The sequence below is a fragment of the Cherax quadricarinatus genome, chromosome 92 (genome assembly GCF_038502225.1).
Source record: "Cherax quadricarinatus isolate ZL_2023a chromosome 92, ASM3850222v1, whole genome shotgun sequence".
NCBI classification, from domain to species: domain Eukaryota; kingdom Metazoa; phylum Arthropoda; class Malacostraca; order Decapoda; family Parastacidae; genus Cherax; species Cherax quadricarinatus.
In genome coordinates this window covers 3,016,921-3,035,437 of record NC_091383.1, presented here as the reverse complement: position 1 = coordinate 3,035,437, position 18,517 = coordinate 3,016,921, and the positions used below count along the sequence as shown (strand labels likewise).

General features: G+C 43.4%; 1 protein-coding gene across 1 annotated transcript in view; it reads right to left on the bottom strand.

Annotated features, from left to right (window-relative positions):
- Positions 1-261: 261 nt before the first annotated feature.
- Positions 262-18,517, bottom strand: part of LOC128698383 (protein tramtrack, alpha isoform-like) — a 199,853-nt gene continuing 181,597 nt past the window's right edge. The window contains exons 6-8 of the mRNA XM_070104453.1: positions 15,444-15,655; positions 9,429-9,664; positions 262-1,528 (exon numbers count right to left, since the gene is read on the bottom strand). Coding sequence (XP_069960554.1) covers positions 1,348-1,528; positions 9,429-9,664; positions 15,444-15,655 — 629 coding nt within the window. The 3' untranslated portion in view covers positions 262-1,347. The remainder of the gene's footprint in view (positions 1,529-9,428; positions 9,665-15,443; positions 15,656-18,517) is intronic.

Here is an 18,517-nt window from a genome sequence, read left to right as displayed (position 1 = left end):
CCAACCAGTATGCTAGCCAGCCTACCACCAACCAGTGTGCTAGCCAGCCTACCACCAACCAGTGTGCTAGCCAGCCTGCCACCAACCAGTGTGCTAGCCAGCCTACCACCAACCAGTGTACTAGCCAGCCTACCACCAGCCAGTGTGCTAGCCAGCCTACCACCAGCCAGTGTGCTAGCCAGCCTACCACCAACCAGTATGCTAGCCAGCCTACCACCAACCAGTGTGCTAGCCAGCCTACCACCAGCCAGTGTGCTAGCCAGCCTACCACCAACCAGTATGCTAGCCAGCCTACCACCAACCAGTGTGCTAGCCAGCCTACCACCAACCAGTGTGCTAGCCAGCCTACCACCAACCCTAACACCAGATTTGAGCTTTCTGTATAAGGTATCTAAGAGCTATAACGTTTTGAGGTAAGATAATGGTGTAAGTCCGCGTAAATGCTAGAATTTACACGTTAAGTGATACTTAAGAATACTGTTTTGTTTATTATGACATACTGACCCTTGAGGGATGACCAGTATGTCAGATACGATCCTGAGATTGTGACAAGTTCCAATCCCTTTTGGATTTTCAATATTTATGCTTGTCCAGTGGTTTATTTTGAGTTATATTAGGTGTATAATGATTTGAAATGTCTTCAATCATCTGGGAATAGTTTCACGTACACTGTTGTTCGTTATTGGTCCTTATTCTAGTTAAAGTTGGACATATTAACAGGAGGTTAATGTTTGAACATGGTTAAATGGGTCATTATCTTAGCTAATAAATGTGTCTTATGCGTCATAAAATGTTAATTTAAGTTGATTGCTTTCGTTGTTATATTTGTTGCAACACAGACCGTCATTTTAGTTTCGTTTTGCAATATGTTGCACCAGAGATTATCCTGGTAACTCCACCAAGGATATATTTTTTCGCCTGATTATACCACGTTTCACGGCCGGATTATACCACTTGATTATATATCTAAACTCCCAAGGGGTAGGTGTTCCCGAGGACCTAACTCCTAACTCACTATTGAACATCACAAATCGTCCACTACTAGATTATGCTTCCTAGTATTGAGCACTGTTATAGGTATTTGTTTAGACCATCCTTAGTTTAACCTTACAGCAGTGTGTCCTTCCACTGGTTTTCTCCACTAACGATAAGACTCCACTGTGACTTTCTCGCCACTGGCTGCTTTCTAGTCTTATTTCCATCACACATTTAGCCAAACTTAGCTTCGTCAGTGACTGTATCACGTATTTCCCAAACTTATATGAACTAATTCCGTATTTACAATATATATTATCTGTCAGCTTTCATATCACTTTTGTATACGTTATATATCTGTTGTGAGTCGATTTAGTGCTTCTGGTAGCCTCGTCTGGAACAGTCTTCTCCTTCCATTGCACACTCCAGCTTCACTCTGGCGATGATAGCACTTACCATAGCTTCTTCTTGCTGTCTCTTAGCTTCCTCCATGGATTTGTTGACACTTTGCCAATCTCTCTTACGAGGTCTCTCCCCGCAAGATGTCTTCACCCTGCAAGAAGTACACTTACTCAGCCACGACTTGGCAGATAAAGTCGACCCTTATAACTACAAATAGTTTATCTATAAATCCAATACAATATCCAAGGGTTTTATTTTACCGAGAAATATTAAATAATAAATTATAATATTTCTATCTACACGTACATGATACAACTTACACAGACCATAGCTGACATCAATGATGTTCCTGGTTATGCAGAGCATTTCCCGCAACTTAGGTTAATTTTGTCCCCAGGATGCCACCCACACCAGTCACCTAACACCCAGGTACCTATTTACTGCTAGGTGACAGCAGGTGTCTTAAGGACACACGTCCAGTGTCTCCACTCGTACCGGATATCGAACCACGGACTACCAAGTAGAATCATCACCAAGGTTTGATACGACCTGAGTGACCTGACTCTCTAATGACCTGAGGAAATGCCCATTGACCCTGGCACGAATATTTTGAAATATTAATTAATACTTTTAAATTAGCAACAGTGCATCAGGAGTGGATTTTGATTTCGCCTTTGAAACTATTTAATTTTAAGATTCTAACACAAATTTCTAATAATCTAAATCTATGGCAGGACTCACGTCTTGGGACTGACGGAAGACTCACAGGAATACACACGAAGTATAACGCATCCTTCAGTGTATATATACCGAGAAGTGTCTTAGAGTATATACACTGAGAGGTGTGTTAGTGTATGTACATTGAGAGGTATATACACACCCCTCGGGGTGTTAATTAGATAATCTAACATCTGTTACCATTTTAGGTTAGTTGTGTATTGTTCCAGCCTCGGTATTGTGGGTTAGTTGAGGTTTGTTCCAGTCTCGGTACTGTGGGTTAGTTGAGGTTTGTTCCAGTCTCGGTACTGTGGGTTAGTTGTGACTTGTTCCAGCCTCGGTATTATGGGTTAGTTGAGGTTTGTTCCAGCCTCGGTATTGTGGGTTAGTTGAGGTTTGTTCCAGTCTCGGTACTGTGGGTTAGTTGTGGCTTGTTCCAGCCTCGGTATTGTGGGTTAGTTGAGGTTTGTTCCAGTCTCGGTACTGTGGGTTAGTTGTGGCTTGTTCCAGCCTCGGTATTGTGGGTTAGTTGAGGTTTGTTCCAGCCTCGGTATTGTGGGTTAGTTGAGGTTTGTTCCAGTCTCGGTACTGTGGGTTAGTTGAGGTTTGTTCCAGCCTCGGTATTGTGGGTTAGTTGAGGTTTGTTCCAGCCTCGGTATTGTGGGTTAGTTGGGGCTTGTTCCAGCCTCGGTATTGTGGGTTAGTTGAGGTTTGTTCCAGCCTCGGTATTGTGGGTTAGTTGAGGTTTGTTCCAGCCTCGGTATTGTGGGTTAGTTGAGGTTTGTTCCAGCCTCGGTATTGTGGGTTAGTTGTGGCTTGTTCCAGCCTCGGTATTGTGGGCTTGTTGAGGTTTGTTCCAGCCTCGGTATTGTGGGTTAGTTGAGGTTTGTTCCAGCCTCGGTATTGTGGGTTAGTTGAGGTTTGTTCCAGCCTCGGTATTGTGGGTTAGTTGAGGTTTGTTCCAGCCTCGGTATTGTGGGTTAGTTGAGGTTTGTTTCAGCCTCGGTATTGTGGGTTAGTTGAGGTTTGTTCCAGCCTCGGTATTGTGGGTTAGTTGAGGTTTGTTCCAGCCTCGGTATTGTGGGTTAGTTGAGGTTTGTTCCAGCCTCGGTATTGTGGGTTAGTTGAGATTTGTTCCAGCCTCGGCATTGTGGGTTAGTTGTGGCTTATTCCAGCCTCGGTATTGTGGGTTAGTTGTGGCTTGTTCCAGCCTCACTATTGTGGGTTAGTTGTGGCTTGTTCCAGCCTCGGTATTGTGGGTTAGTTGTGGCTTGTTCCAGACTCACTATTGTGGGTTAGTTGTGGCTTGTTCCAGCCTCGGTACTGTGGGTTAGTTGAGGCTTGTTCCAGCCTCGGTACTGTGGGTTAGTTGTGGCTTGTTCCAGCCTCGGTATTGTGGGTTAGTTGAGGCTTGTTCCAGCCTCAGTATTGTGGGTTAGTTGTGGCTTGTTCCAGCCTCTGTATTGTGGGTTAGTTGTGGCTTGTTCCAGCCTCTGTATTGTGGGTTAGTTGAGGTTTGTTCCAGCCTCGGTATTGTGGGTTAGTTGTGGCTTGTTCCAGCCTCGGTATTGTGGGTTAGTTGAGGTTTGTTCCAGCCTCGGTATTGTGGGTTAGTTGAGGTTTGTTCCAGCCTCGGTATTGTGGGTTAGTTGTGGCTTGTTCCAGCCTCGGTATTGTGGGTTAGTTGTGGCTTGTTCCAGCCTCGGTATTGTGGGTTAGTTGAGGTTTGTTCCAGCCTCGGTATTGTGGGTTGAGGTTTGTTCCAGCCTCGGTATTGTGGGTTAGTTGAGGTTTGTTCCAGCCTCGGTATTGTGGGTTAGTTGAGGCTTGTTCCAGCCTCGGTATTGTGGGTTAGTTGAGGTTTGTTCCAGCCTCGATACTGTGGGTTAGTTGTGGCTTGTTCCAGCCTCGGTATTGTGGGTCAGTTGTGGCTTGTTCCAGCCTCACTATTGTGGGTTAGTTGTGGCTTGTTCCAGCCTCGGTATTGTGGGTTAGTTGTGGCTTGTTCCAGCCTCACTATTGTGGGTTAGTTGAGGCTTGTTCCAGCCTCGGTATTGTGGGTTAGTTGAGGCTTGTTCCAGCCTCGGTATTGTGGGTTAGTTGTGGCTTGTTCCAGCCTCGGTATTGTGGGTTAGTTGTGGCTTGTTCCAGCCTCGGTATTGTGGGTTAGTTGTGGCTTGTTCCAGCCTCGGTATTGTGGGTTAGTTGTGGCTTGTTCCAGCCTCGGTATTGTAGGTCAGTTGAGGCTTTCCAGCCACGGTATTGTATCTTAGACGATGTTTTGACCGAAGTATCTCCTGATCATATTGTCCAGTAGTCACGGTTTTTTTCCCGACACCACGAGTGTGGCCACTGGACTAGGTCTCCATCACTAGACTAGGTCTATACATCACTAGACTAGGTCTCCATCACTAGACTAGGTCTATACATCACTGGATGGATCCACTGGTCTCCAGTCGTAGCTGCTTGACTAAGTCAGTTAATCAGGTAGACCTGTGTCTATGGAAGATTATCCATTATATCTCTGGAAGGAGATTATCCATTATATCTCTGGAAGGAGATTATCCATTATATCTCTGGAAGGAGATTATCCATTATATCTCTGGAAGGAGATTATCCATTATAACCAATCTACTAAATTAATATTTAGCCTAGTACACAAGTCTACACCTGGTTATCCTATTATACAAGCCTACACCTGGTTATCCTATTACAAAAGTCTACACTTGATTATCTTAGCACAAAAGTCTATACTTGGTTTTCCTTGTACAAAAGTCTACACCTGGTTATCCTAGTGCACAAGTCTACACCTGGTTATCCTAGCACACAAGTCTACACCTGGTTATCCTAGTGCACAAGTCTACACCTGGTTATCCTAGTGCACAAGTCTACACCTGGTTATCCTAGTGCACAAGTCTACACCTGGTTATCCTAGTCAAGGGCTTAGCAGATCTGTCAAATTCCAATCATATGTATCAGTCCACGGATCCAAACTATTGTAAATTTTCAAATATCACAGAATTTCAGGAACTTACTTCTAACAACAAATTTGAAGTGTGAATCTACTTGTGATGCATCTGTTGTATTCTGAAAATAAATCAATTATAAATCGCGGTACTATAAAGATCTCTGGCCCTAAATTATTTTAGTGGATTAAAAGTATATTAACAACAATCAATAAAAAAAAACTGATCTAAGTAAGAATAAGCCAATATGTAATCTTAATTTTTAACGTGATGGATAGGTAAGCCAGTGGAAGGACTCGGTCAGACGACCAAAAGCTCCAGTTGTGGGTCATCATCTGACTAAGACCAACGTCAGGAAACACTTGTCTTGTTTCCTGACAAACCTAATCTAAGGAAAATTATCAATTTTTAAAGGGGATGTTAAGCCAGGGTAAACATCAGTCTGAGGCCAGAATCAGGGAAAAGGTAAGATAAGATAAGATTTCGTTGGGATTTTTAACCCCGGAGGGTTAGCCACCCAGGATAACCCAAGAAAGTCAGTGCGTCATCGAGGACTGTCTAACTTATTTCCATTGGGGTCCTTAATCTTGTCCCCCAGGATGCCACCCACACCAGTCCACTAACACCCAGGTACCTATTTGCTGCTAGGTGAACAGGACAACAGGTGTAAGGAAACGTGTCGAAATGTTTCCACCCGCCGGGAATCGAACCCGGGCCCTCCGTGTGTGAAGCGGGAGCTTTAGCCACCAGGCCACCGGGCCTTTGGAGAATCCTACATGATCTGTGTTAGTTTACATAGATATACGCCGTTGTTGTTTTTCGTGGGCTATGCGTTGGCGCATTACGGCGAGTGTAAATGTAGCGTCGATTCTAGTGATCGTTGGACTGTGTTTAGTGCGTCAGTCGTGAGCCAAGTGAGGATGCCTGAGGTCACTGTTCCTCACTGCTACGAGCCCCGTGTGGGCGGCTGTGAGGTCACGGTCAGTAGCACAGCTGCTGGTTCTGCCCCCACGACCGCAGTCACCGTGGTGGCCCGGTGGTCTGGTGGCTAAAGCTCCCGCTTCACACACGGAGGGCCCGGGTTCGATTCCCGGCGGGTGGAAATTCCGACACGTTTCCTTACACCTATTGTCCTGTTCACCTAGCAGCAAATAGGTACCTGGGTGTTAGTGGACTGGTGTGGGTGGCATCCTGGGGGACAAGATTAAGGACCACAATGGAAATAAGTTAGACAGTCCTCGATGACGCACTGACTTTCTTGGGTTATCCTGGGTGGCTAACCCTCCGGGGTTAAAAATCCGAACAAAATCTTATCTTATCTCTCTCTTACCATGTCAGGTTCAGGAGAGCTGCCTAAACGTGTATTGGAATGCCTAAAAGAGTCGGAGGACGACGTGGGGCAGATAGGAGCCCCCACTAAGAAGGCCAAGGAAGCTGGGGAGACTGTTGTATCTGCCGACCTGCCACTAGTTAAGATAAAATAAGATTTCGTTCGGATTTTTAACCCTGGAGGGTTAGCCACCCAGGATAACCCAAGAAAGTCAGTGCGTCATCGAGGACTGTCTAACTTATTTCCATTGGGGTCCTTAATCTTGTCCCCCAGGATGCGACCCACACCAGTCGACTAACACCCAGGTACCTATTTGCTGCTAGGTGAACAGGACAACAGGTGAAAGGAAACGTGTCGTGTTTCCACCCGCCGGGAATCGAACCCGGGCCCTCCGTGTGTGAAGCGGGAGCTTTAGCCACCAGGCCACCGGCAGCTGCTACCCGAGGAGACCCGGTAAGGGAGGAACCCTCAGGACATTGCCCCATTAGTGCACACATGCAGCTCCCTCAGATGGACATAGGAGCCATGGAAGGAAGCCAGGAGGCTGTGGCTACTCCTCAACTGGCGGAGATGGGGCCATTCCAGGTACCCACTCCAGTAGCGTCAGCCACCACGGAGGATGGGGAATGGCTGACTCCACTCGGGCACAAGCAACCATGACCTTCAACAAAATCAAGGTTCCTGATGACAGGTTTGTGAGGTATCTGGAGAGCATACCCAGCCTCAAGTTGTGATGCGAGTTCACTTTCAGGAACGAGGTTCTGGTCATTCCTCGGGACGAGGATTCATACGAGGAATTATAGAAGCTGGTTGTGTCACATCCCAGCATGGTGGAACTGGTTGTTTGGGAGAAGGTCTACAAGGGGGTGCTTATACATGTCCCTGTGCCCCTCCCACTGGACCCCATTTCGGAAGTGCCCAATATTGTCAAGGCAGAGCGACTCACTGTCAAGGTGAACAAGGGGCCCACCCGACAGGTGCTGATACACCACAAAGGACCACTCCCCACGCACCTGGACCTTGGGATCTGAGGAAGGTTCAAGATTCAGCCGTACCTGTCGGGCCCACTGCAGTACTTCAGCTGTCAGGGGTTCAATCACATTGCAGCCATCTGCCAGCAGTGCAAGAAGTGTGGATTATTATTATTATAATCAAGGGGGAAGCACTAAACCCGTAGGATTATACAGCGCCTATGGGGGGATGGAAGGCATTCAGGCTTAATTCAGGGAACTGGAGCACAGATCCAATTCCCTAGATCAAGAGCCCCTCACCAGCGTCAAGGAGCCTTCCTTGAGGGGAAGAAGTGTGGAGCGTGCAGCAAGGCACACGACTCGAAGGACTGTATTGCAATCCTCAAGCAACCGACCGGCGAGGCTCTTCGGCCAGAGCTCAAGTGTGCCAATTGCTCAAAGAAGCACCATGCCTGGAACCAGAGCTGTCCTGTGATGGTTCGGCACTGGCAGCAGGTGCGTCACCGGAACGGCCTGGCAGCCACGGCAACGCCCAACCTCAGAACCACCCAGCAATAGTCAGCATGGGCTCCAACCGCGGCACCACGGATGCTACAGATGGGCAATACCAGCGAGTTCCCCGCACTGGGCTCCTAGCAGTGGCATCAGGGGCAGTCAATGGCATGCAGTGCGGCCAACAGCGGGGCCAGACAGCAAGATGGCCAAAAAGACAGAATCACTGAGAAAAGTGGCCACAGGCCAGGAACACATACGCCGTCAATCCACGCCATCTTACCAGCAGGCCTCTTCCCAAGGGCAGGCTCCTCCTGGGAACAGCCAGAGTCAAGCAGCGGCTCCCTGCCAGGAGACCAAGAAGCCCACGCTCACTCAGACTGGACCTAGGGTGCACCCAGCTTATGTGGATGCAGTGTCGACAGCTACCCAAACATACCCAGTGACCCAGCCCCAACACGAAGAGTCGTCCGACCCATCGCCTGCAGAGGTAATAGTAGACTCATTTCCCGCTCGGCTGAAGACAACCGTCCGGGTCATCTCGGAGCTCCTCTCTCGCCTGCTGCCATCGACAGAGGACGGGGGCGCTTGCAGACAGCTCCTGTTGTGGATGCTGGGCGTTGCCCTACTGAACAGGAAGGACTCAACGGAACTTCAAGCTATCATCCAGGAGTCTTTCCAGTCCGTGATGGAGGAGACCCTGGAGTCACCAACAATGGAAGACGACGAGTCCCAGGCAGAGATGGAATCAGAGGGCCACTTCTCCAGCCGTGACCTACTGTTACTTTAATAGGTACACTTGTAACATTCTGTGCTAGGTAGCTGTTAAATCAATTTTAAGTGTAATAGTAATGTAATTCTAAAGTAACACCAATGTACCACCATGGTAACACGAACGTAACACGAAAGTAACACCAATGTAACACCAACATAGCACCAACGTAACACCAACATAATACCAACATAACACCATAACATCAGCGTAACACCAACATAACACCAACAGCACCAATATAACACCAACATAGCACCAACATAACACCAACATAACACCAGCGTAACACCAACACCAACCTAATACCAACAGCACCAACATAGCACCAACATAACACCAGCGTAACACCAACAGCACCAACATAACATCAACGTAACACCAACATAACACCAACAGCACCAACATAACATCAATGTAGCACCAACATAACACCAACAGCACCAATATAACCCAACATAGCACCAACATAACACCAACATAACACCAGCGTAACACCAACACCAACATAATACCAACAGCACCAACATAGCACCAACATAACACCAGCATAACACCAACACCAACATAACACCAGTGTAACACCAACACCAACATAATACCAAGAGCACCAACATAACACCAACATAGCACCAACATAATACCAACAGCACCAACATAACACCAACATTGCACCAACACCAACATAATACCAACAGAACCAACATAACACCAACATTACACCAGCGTAACATCAACATAAAACCAACAGCACCAACATAACACCAACATAACACCAACATAACACCAACATAGAGACTTACTTGGCGTGTTTGACTTCCATATGGGTCTCATACCCCTTTTTACTCTTATAGACGACGCCACAGTCGTCACAGCGGTAGAGCGCCGTAGCGTGAGTCTTGTACTTGTGACGGTACCAGTGGTTCCTGGAAGGTAGAAGTTCACCACAGAGCTTACACGTAGCTGTGCCGTTACTGTTGAGTACATAGTCCAGAGTGACGTTCTGGTCCAGGTCGCTACTCTCACACGAGTCTATGACCTGTGGAAGAGTGTAAAGCTCTGTGTAGGGTGAAAGATGGTAAGGCTCTATGTAGAAAGATGGTAAAACTCTATGCAGAGTGAAAGATGGTAAAGCTCTATGCAGAGTGAAAGATGGTAAAGCTCTATGCAGAGTGAAAGATTGTGAAGCTCTATGCAGAGTGAAAGATTATAAAGCTCTATGCAGAGTGAAAGATCATAAAACTCTATATAGAGTGAAAGATGGTAAAGCTCTATGTAGAGTGAGAGATTGTAAAGCTCTATCTAGAGTGAAAGATTGTAAAGCTCTATGTAGAGTGAGAGATTGTAAAGCTCTATGTAGAGTGAAAGATGGTAAAGCTCTATGTAGAGTGAGAGATTGTAAAGCTCTATCTAGAGTGAAAGATTGTAAAGCTCTATGCAGAGTGAAAGATCATAAAACTCTATGTAGAGTGAAAGATGGTAAAGCTCTATGCAGAGTGAAAGATCATAAAACTCTATGTAGAGTGAAAGATGGTAAAGCTCTATGCAGAGTGAGAGATTGTAAAGCTCTATGCAGAGTGAAATATTATAAAGCTCTATGTAGAGTGAAAGATGATAAAGCTCTATGCAGAGTGAGAGATTGTAAAGCTCTATCTAGAGTGAAAGATTGTAAAGCTCTATGTAGAGTAAAAGATGATAAAGCTCTATGCAGAGTGAGAGATTGTAAAGCTCTATCTAGAGTGAAAGATTGTAAAGCTCTATGCAGAGTGAAAGATGGTAAAGCTCTATGTAGAAAGATGGTAAATCTCTATGCAGAGTGAAAGATGGTAAAGCTCTATGCAGAGTGAAAGATGGTAAAGCTCTATGCAGAGTGAAAGATGGTAAAGCTCTATGTAGAGTGAAAGATGGTAAAGCTCTATGTAGAGTGAAAGATGGTAAAGCTCTATGCAGAGTGAAAGATGGTAAAGCTCTATGTAGAGTGAAAGATGGTAAAGTTCTATGTAAAGTGAAAGATGATAAAGCTCTATGCAGAGTGAAAGATGGTAAAGCTCTATGTAGAGTGAAAGATGGTAAAGCTCTATGTAGAGTGAAAGATGGTAAAGCTCTATGCAGAGTGAAAGATGGTAAAGCTCTATGCAGAGTGAAAGATGGTAAAGCTCTATGTAGAGTGAAAGATGGTAAAGCTCTATGCAGAGTGAAAGATGGTAAAGCTCTATGTAGAGTGAAAGATGGTAAAGCACTATGCAGACTGAAAGATTGTAAAGCTCTATGCAAAGTTAAAGATGGTAAAGCTCTAATGTAGAGTGAATGATGATAAAGCTCTATGCATGGTAAGATGGGATAGCTCTATGTAGGTGGAAGATGGTAAAGCTCTATAAAGAGTGGAAAGATAGCAAAGCTCTATAAAGAGTGGAAAGATAGCAAAGCTCTGCGCAAAGCTAAATATTGTAAAGCTCTACTACTGTGAAAATAGTAAAGCTTTAGAGTGGAAAAGCTCTACACAGAGTAAATTATGGTAAAGCTCTATCAGAGTAGTAAAGTATAACAAAATCTAGTAATAAAAGCAGTAAAGCTTTACAATGAAGGTATTGTTATAAAGCAATAAAGTATAGAGTATAAAGGTAGCAAATAAAGTCTATTAAATAAAGCCCATGGTAGTAAATAAAGCTTATGGTAGTAAATAAAGCTTATGGTAGTAAATAAAGCCTATGGTAGTAAATAAAGCCCATGGTAGTAAATAAAGCTTATGGTAGTAAATAAAGCCTATGGTAGTAAATAAAGCCCATGGTAGTAAATAAAGCCTATGGTAGTAAATAAAGCCCATGGTAGTAAATAAAGCCCATGGTAGAAAATAAAGCCCATGGTAGAAAATAAAGCCCATGGTAGTAAATAAAGCCCATGGTAGTAAATAAAGCCCATGGTAGTAAATAAAGCCCATGGTAGTAAATAAAGCCCATGGTAGTAAGTAAAGCTTTTGGTAGTAAATAAAGCCTATGGTAGAAAATAAAGCACATGGTAGAAAATAAAGCCCATGGTAGAAAATAAAGCCTATGGTAGTAAATAAAGCCCATGGTAGTAAATAAAGTCCATGGTAGTAAATAAAGCCTATGGTAGAAAATAAAGCCCATGGTAGAAAATAAAGCCCATGGTAGAAAATAAAGCCTATGGTAGTAAATAAAGCCAATGGTAGTAAATAAAGTCCATGGTAGTAAATAAAGCCTATGGTAGAAAATAAAGCCCATGGTAGAAAATAAAGCCTATGGTAGTAAATAAAGCCTATGGTAGTAAATAAAGCCCATGGTAGTAAATAAAGTCCATGGTAGTAAATAAAGCCTATGGTAGTAAATAAAGCCCATGGTAGTAAATAAAGTCCATGGTAGTAAATAAAGTCCATGGTAGTAAATAAAGCCCATGGTAGTAAATAAAGCCCATGGTAGTAAATAAAGCCTATGGTAGTAAATAAAGCCCATGGTAGTAAATAAAGCCCATGGTAGTAAATAAAGCCCATGGTAGTAAATAAAGCCCATGGTAGTAAATAAAGCCTATGGTAGTAAATAAAGCCCCTGGTAGTAAATAAAGCCCATGGTAGTAAATAAAGCCTATGGTAGAAAATAAAGCCCATGGTAGTAAATAAAGCCCATGGTAGTAAATAAACCCAATGGTAGTAAATAAAGCCCATGGTAGTAAATAAAGCACATGATAGAAAATAAAGCACATGGTAGAAAATAAAGCCCATGGTAGAAAATAAAGCCTATGGTAGTAAATAAAGCCCATGGTAGTAAATAAAGCCCATGGTAGTAAATAAAGCCTATGGTAGAAAATAAAGCCCATGGTAGAAAATAAAGCCCATGGTAGAAAATAAAGCCTATGGTAGTAAATAAAGCCCATGGTAGTAAATAAAGTCCATGGTAGTAAATAAAGCCTATGGTAGAAAATAAAGCCCATGGTAGAAAATAAAGCCTATGGTAGTAAATAAAGCCTATGGTAGTAAATAAAGCCCATGGTAGTAAATAAAGTCCGTGGTAGTAAATAAAGCCTATGGTAGTAAATAAAGCCCATGGTAGTAAATAAAGTCTATGGTAGTAAATAAAGTCCATGGTAGTAAATAAAGCCCATGGTAGTAAATAAAGCCCATGGTAGTAAATAAAGCCTATGGTAGTAAATAAAGCCCATGGTAGTAAATAAAGCCCATGGTAGTAAATAAAGCCCATGGTAGTAAATAAAGCCTATGGTAGTAAATAAAGCCCATGGTAGTAAATAAAGCCCATGGTAGAAAATAAAGCCCATGGTAGTAAATAAAGCCTATGGTAGAAAATAAAGCCCATGGTAGTAAATAAAGCCCATGGTAGTAAATAAAGCCCATGGTAGTAAATAAAGCCTATGGTAGTAAATAAAGCCTATGGTAGTAAATAAAGCCCATGGTAGTAAATAAAGCCTATGGTAGAAAATAAAGCGCATGGTAGTAAATAAAGCCCATGGTAGTAAATAAAGCCCATGGTAGAAAATAAAGTCCATGGTAGTAAATAAAGCCCATGGTAGTAAATAAAGCCTATGGTAGTAAATAAAGCCCATGGTAGTAAATAAAGCCCATGGTAGTAAATAAAGCCTATGGTAGAAAATAAAGCCCATGGTAGTAAATAAAGCCCATGGTAGTAAATAAAGCCTATGGTAGAAAATAAAGCCCATGGTAGTAAATAAAGCCTATGGTAGTAAATAAAGCCCATGGTAGTAAATAAAGCCTATGGTAGTAAATAAAGCCTATGGTAGAAAATAAAGCCCATGGTAGTAAATAAAGCCTATGGTAGTAAATAAAGCCTATGGTAGAAAATAAAGCCTATGGTAGAAAATAAAGCCTATGGTAGTAAATAAAGCCTATGGTAGTAAATAAAGCCCATGGTAGTAAATAAAGCCTATGGTAGTAAATAAAGCCTATGGTAGTAAATAAAGCCCATGGTAGTAAATAAAGCCCATGGTAGTAAATAAAGCCCATGGTAGTAAATAAAGCCCATGGTAGTAAATAAAGCCTATGGTAGTAAATAAAGCCCATGGTAGTAAATAAAGCCTATGGTAGTAAATAAAGCCCATGGTAGTAAATAAAGCCCATGGTAGTAAATAAAGCCTATGGTAGTAAATAAAGCCTATGGTAGAAAATAAAGCCCATGGTAGTAAATAAAGCCCATGGTAGTAAATAAAGCCCATGGTAGTAAATAAAGCCTATGGTAGTAAATAAAGCCCATGGTAGTAAATAAAGCCTATGGTAGTAAATAAAGCCCATGGTAGTAAATAAAGCCTGGTATGGTAGTAAATAAAGCCCATGGTAGTAAATAAATATGGTAAAATAAAGTCCATGGTAGTAAATAAAGCCCATGGTAGTAAATAAAGCCTATGGTAGTAAATAAAGCCCATGGTAGTAAATAAAGCCCATGGTAGTAAATAAAGCCCATGGTAGTAAATAAAGCCCATGGTAGTAAATAAAGCCCATGGTAGTAAATAAAGCCCATGGTAGTAAATAAAGCCTATGGTAGTAAATAAAGCCTATGGTAGTAAATAAAGCCTATGGAAGAAAATAAAGCCCATGGTAGTAAATAAAGCCCATGGTAGTAAATAAAGCCCATGGTAGTAAATAAAGCCTATGGTAGTAAATAAAGCCCATGGTAGTAAATAAAGCCCATGGTAGTAAATAAAGCCCATGGTAGTAAATAAAGCCTATGGTAGTAAATAAAGCCCACGGTAGTAAATAAAGCCCATGGTAGTAAATAAAGCCCATGGTAGTGCCCATGGTAGTAAATAAAGCCTATGGTAGTAAATAAAGCCTATGGTAGTAAATAAAGCCCAAATAAAGCCCATGGTAGTGGTAAATAAAGCCCATGGTAGTAAATAAAGCCCATGGTAGTAAATAAAGCCCATGGTAGTAAATAAAGCCTATGGTAGTAAATAAAGCCTATGGTAGTAAATAAAGCCCATGGTATTAAATAAAGCCCATGGTAGTAAATAAAGCCTATGGTAGTAAATAAAGCCTATGGTAGTAAATAAAGCCCATGGTATTAAATAAAGCCCATGGTAGTAAATAAAGCCTATGGTAGTAAATAAAGCCCATGGTAGTAAATAAAGCCCATGGTAGTAAATAAAGCCCATGGTAGTAAATAAAGCCCATGGTAGTAAATAAAGCCCATGGTAGTAAATAAAGCCCATGGTAGTAAATAAAGCCCATGGTAGTAAATAAAGCCCATGGTAGTAAATAAAGCCCATGGTAGTAAATAAAGCTTATGGTAGTAAATAAAGCCCATGGTAGTAAATAAAGCCCATGGTAGTAAATAAAGCCCATGGTAGTAAATAAAGCCCATGGTAGTAAATAAAGCCCATGGTAGTAAATAAAGCCTATGGTAGTAAATAAAGCCCATGGTAGAAAATAAAGCCCATGGTAGTAAATAAAGCCCATGGTAGTAAATAAAGCCCATGGTAGTAAATAAAGCCCATGGTAGTAAATAAAGCCCATGGTAGTAAATAAAGCTTATGGTAGTAAATAAAGCCCATGGTAGTAAATAAAGCCCATGGTAGTAAATAAAGCCCATGGTAGTAAATAAAGCCCATGGTAGTAAATAAAGCCTATGGTAGTAAATAAAGCCCATGGTAGTAAATAAAGCCCATGGTAGTAAATAAAGCCCATGGTAGTAAATAAAGCCCATGGTAGTAAATAAAGCCCATGGTAGTAAATAAAGCCCATGGTAGTAAATAAAGCCCATGGCAGTAATAATATTCAATATTAATAAAGCATAATAATATATAAAGTTCCCCAGGATAAAGTTGTGGTAACTGACCAGGTCAAGTGGCACTTGTTGTATGGGTGCCAGGAGTGATGGCAGCGTGGGCGTGGTCAGCAGCGGCGTGGGCGTGGTGGCAGGTGTCACCGCAGGCGTGGAAGTGGGGGTGTTGGGGGTGGGGGTGGGCGTGGGTCTCTCCTGTTTGATGGGCGTGGATCCTCTCACCACGCCACCCTCGGCCGTCCAGATGTCCGGGACGCAACACACGTCTGCAACACACGACGCTGATTATTGCAATTTGTAGGCTTAGGCCTACCTCAGCTTATTTTTAGGCTGATACTCCTTCTCAGCTTTATTAATAAGGTAGATATTGGCATTCTTAGTTAAAAGCGTGAACCTTTAATGGGAAGCTTGTTTCTAAGCTTTGGAAGCTGTAAGGTGACTTGCCCATACGTCTCACCCTAGGTGTAGCTGGGCTGGTGAACAGTGGCCAGGATGCCACCCCCAGGATAACACTCAACTAACACCCAGGTACCTACCTATTTACTGCTAGTCTCACCCTGTGAACAGTGGCAGCAGGTGTAAGGTGACTTGCCCATACGTCTCACCCTGCCCAGGATGCCACCCACAACAGTCAACTAACACCCAGGTACCTATTTACTGCTAGGTGAACAGTGGCAGCAGGTGTTAGGTGACTTGCCCATACGTCTCACCCTGCCCAGGATGCCTCCCACACCAGTCCACTAACACCCAGGATGCCACCCACACCAGTCCACTAACACCCAGGATGCCACCCACACCAGTCCACTAACACCCAGGATGCCACCCACACCAGTCCACTAACATCCAGGTACCCATTTGCTAGGTGAGCATGACAACAGGTGTAAGGACACGTCGAAATGTTTCCACCCCGCTGGGAATCGAACCCTGGCCCTCCGTGTGTGAAGCCAGAGCCACCAGGCCACCGGGACTTGTTTATTGGTGTGTACCAGCTAAATATTTAATCTCCCTTTAATTATTCATATCCTACAAGGGATAGAATGACAAAAAAAAACACTGAATATAGGAAATAAAACACAAGCCATTTCGTGTGTTTAGACACATCTTCAGAGGAATACGTGTGTGAGCACATGAGAGCCTCAGGTGTTCTCACTGTCATTCTTGTGTTCTGTTTACCTCGTTCACTCCATCAGGGTGTTACCTAAACTCTTGTCTCAGGTGTTACTACCTGTTTACACTGTTGTATTTTGTGATATTTTAGTCAGGTGTTATACTGTGATATCTTCCCTGGGCTGGAATATATACCAGGTACTGTGATATCTTCCCTGGGCTGGAATATATACCAGGTACTGTGATATCTTCCCTGGGCTGGAATATATACCAGGTACTGTGATATCTTCCCTGGGCTGGAATATATACCAGGTACTGTGATATTTTCCCTACTGGATATCTTCCCTGGGCTGGAATATATACCAGGTACTGTGATATCTTCCCTGGGCTGGAATATATACCAGGTACTGTGATATCTTCCCTGGGCTGGAATATATACCAGGTACTGTGATATTTTCCCTGGGCTGGAATATATACCAGGTACTGTGATATCTTCCCTGGGCTGGAATATATACCAGGTACTGTGATATCTTCCCTGGGCTGGAATATATACCAGGTACTGTGATATCTTCCCTGGGCTGGAATATATTCCAGGTACTGTGATATCTTCCCTGGGCTGGAATATATACCAGGTACTGTGATATCTTCCCTGGGATGGAATATATACCAGGTACTGTGATATCTTCCCTGGGCAGTTACTGTGATATCTTCCCTGGGCTGGAATATATACCAGGTACTGTGATATCTTCCCTGGGCTGGAATATATACCAGGTACTGTGATATCTTCCCTGGGCTGGAATATATACCAGGTACTGTGATATCTTCCCTGGGCTGGAATATATACCAGGTACTGTGATATCTTCCCTGGGCTGGAATATATACCAGGTACTGTGATATCTTCCCTGGGCTGGAATATATACCAGGTACTGTGATATCTTCCCTGGGCTGGAATATATACCAGGTACTGTGATATCTTCCCTGGGCTGGAATATATTCCAGGTACTGTGATATCTTCCCTGGGCTGGAATATATTCCAGGTACTGTGATATCTTCCCTGGGCTGGAATATATTCCAGGTACTGTGATATCTTCCCTGGGCTGGAATATATTCCAGGTACTGTGATATCTTCCCTGGGCTGGAATATATTCCAGGTACTGTGATATCTTCCCTGGGCTGGAATATATTCCAGGTACTGTGATATCTTCCCTGGGCTGGAATATATTCCAGGTACTGTGATATCTTCCCTGGGCTGGAATATATTCCAGGTACTGTGATATCTTCCCTGGGCTGGAATATATTCCAGGTACTGTGATATCTTCCCTGGGCTGGAATATATACCAGGTACTGTGATATCTTCCCTGGGCTGGAATATATACCAGGTACTGTGATATCTTCCCTGGGCTGGAATATATTCCAGGTACTGTGATATCTTCCCTGGGCTGGAATATATACCAGGTACTGTGATATCTTCCCTGGGCTGGAATATATTCCAGGTACTGTGATATCTTCCCTGGGCTGGAATATATACCAGGTACTGTGATATCTTCCCTGGGCTGGAATATATTCCAGGTACTGTGATATCTTCCCTGGGCTGGAATATATTCCAGGTACTGTGATATCTTCCCTGGGCTGGAATATATTCCAGGTACTGTGATATCTTCCCTGGGCTGGAATATATACCAGGTACTGTGATATCTTCCCTGGGCTGGAATATATACCAGGTACTGTGATATCTTCCCTGGGCTGGAATATATACCAGGTACTGTGATATCTTCCCTGGGCTGGAATATATACCAGGTACTGTGATATCTTCCCTGGGCTGGAATATATACCAGGTACTGTGATATCTTCCCTGGGCTGGAATATATTCCAGGTACTGTGATATCTTCCCTGGGCTGGAATATATTCCAGGTACTGTGATATCTTCCCTGGGCTGGAATATATACCAGGTACTGTGATATCTTCCCTGGGCTGGAATATATACCAGGTACTGTGATATCTTCCCTGGGATGGAATATATA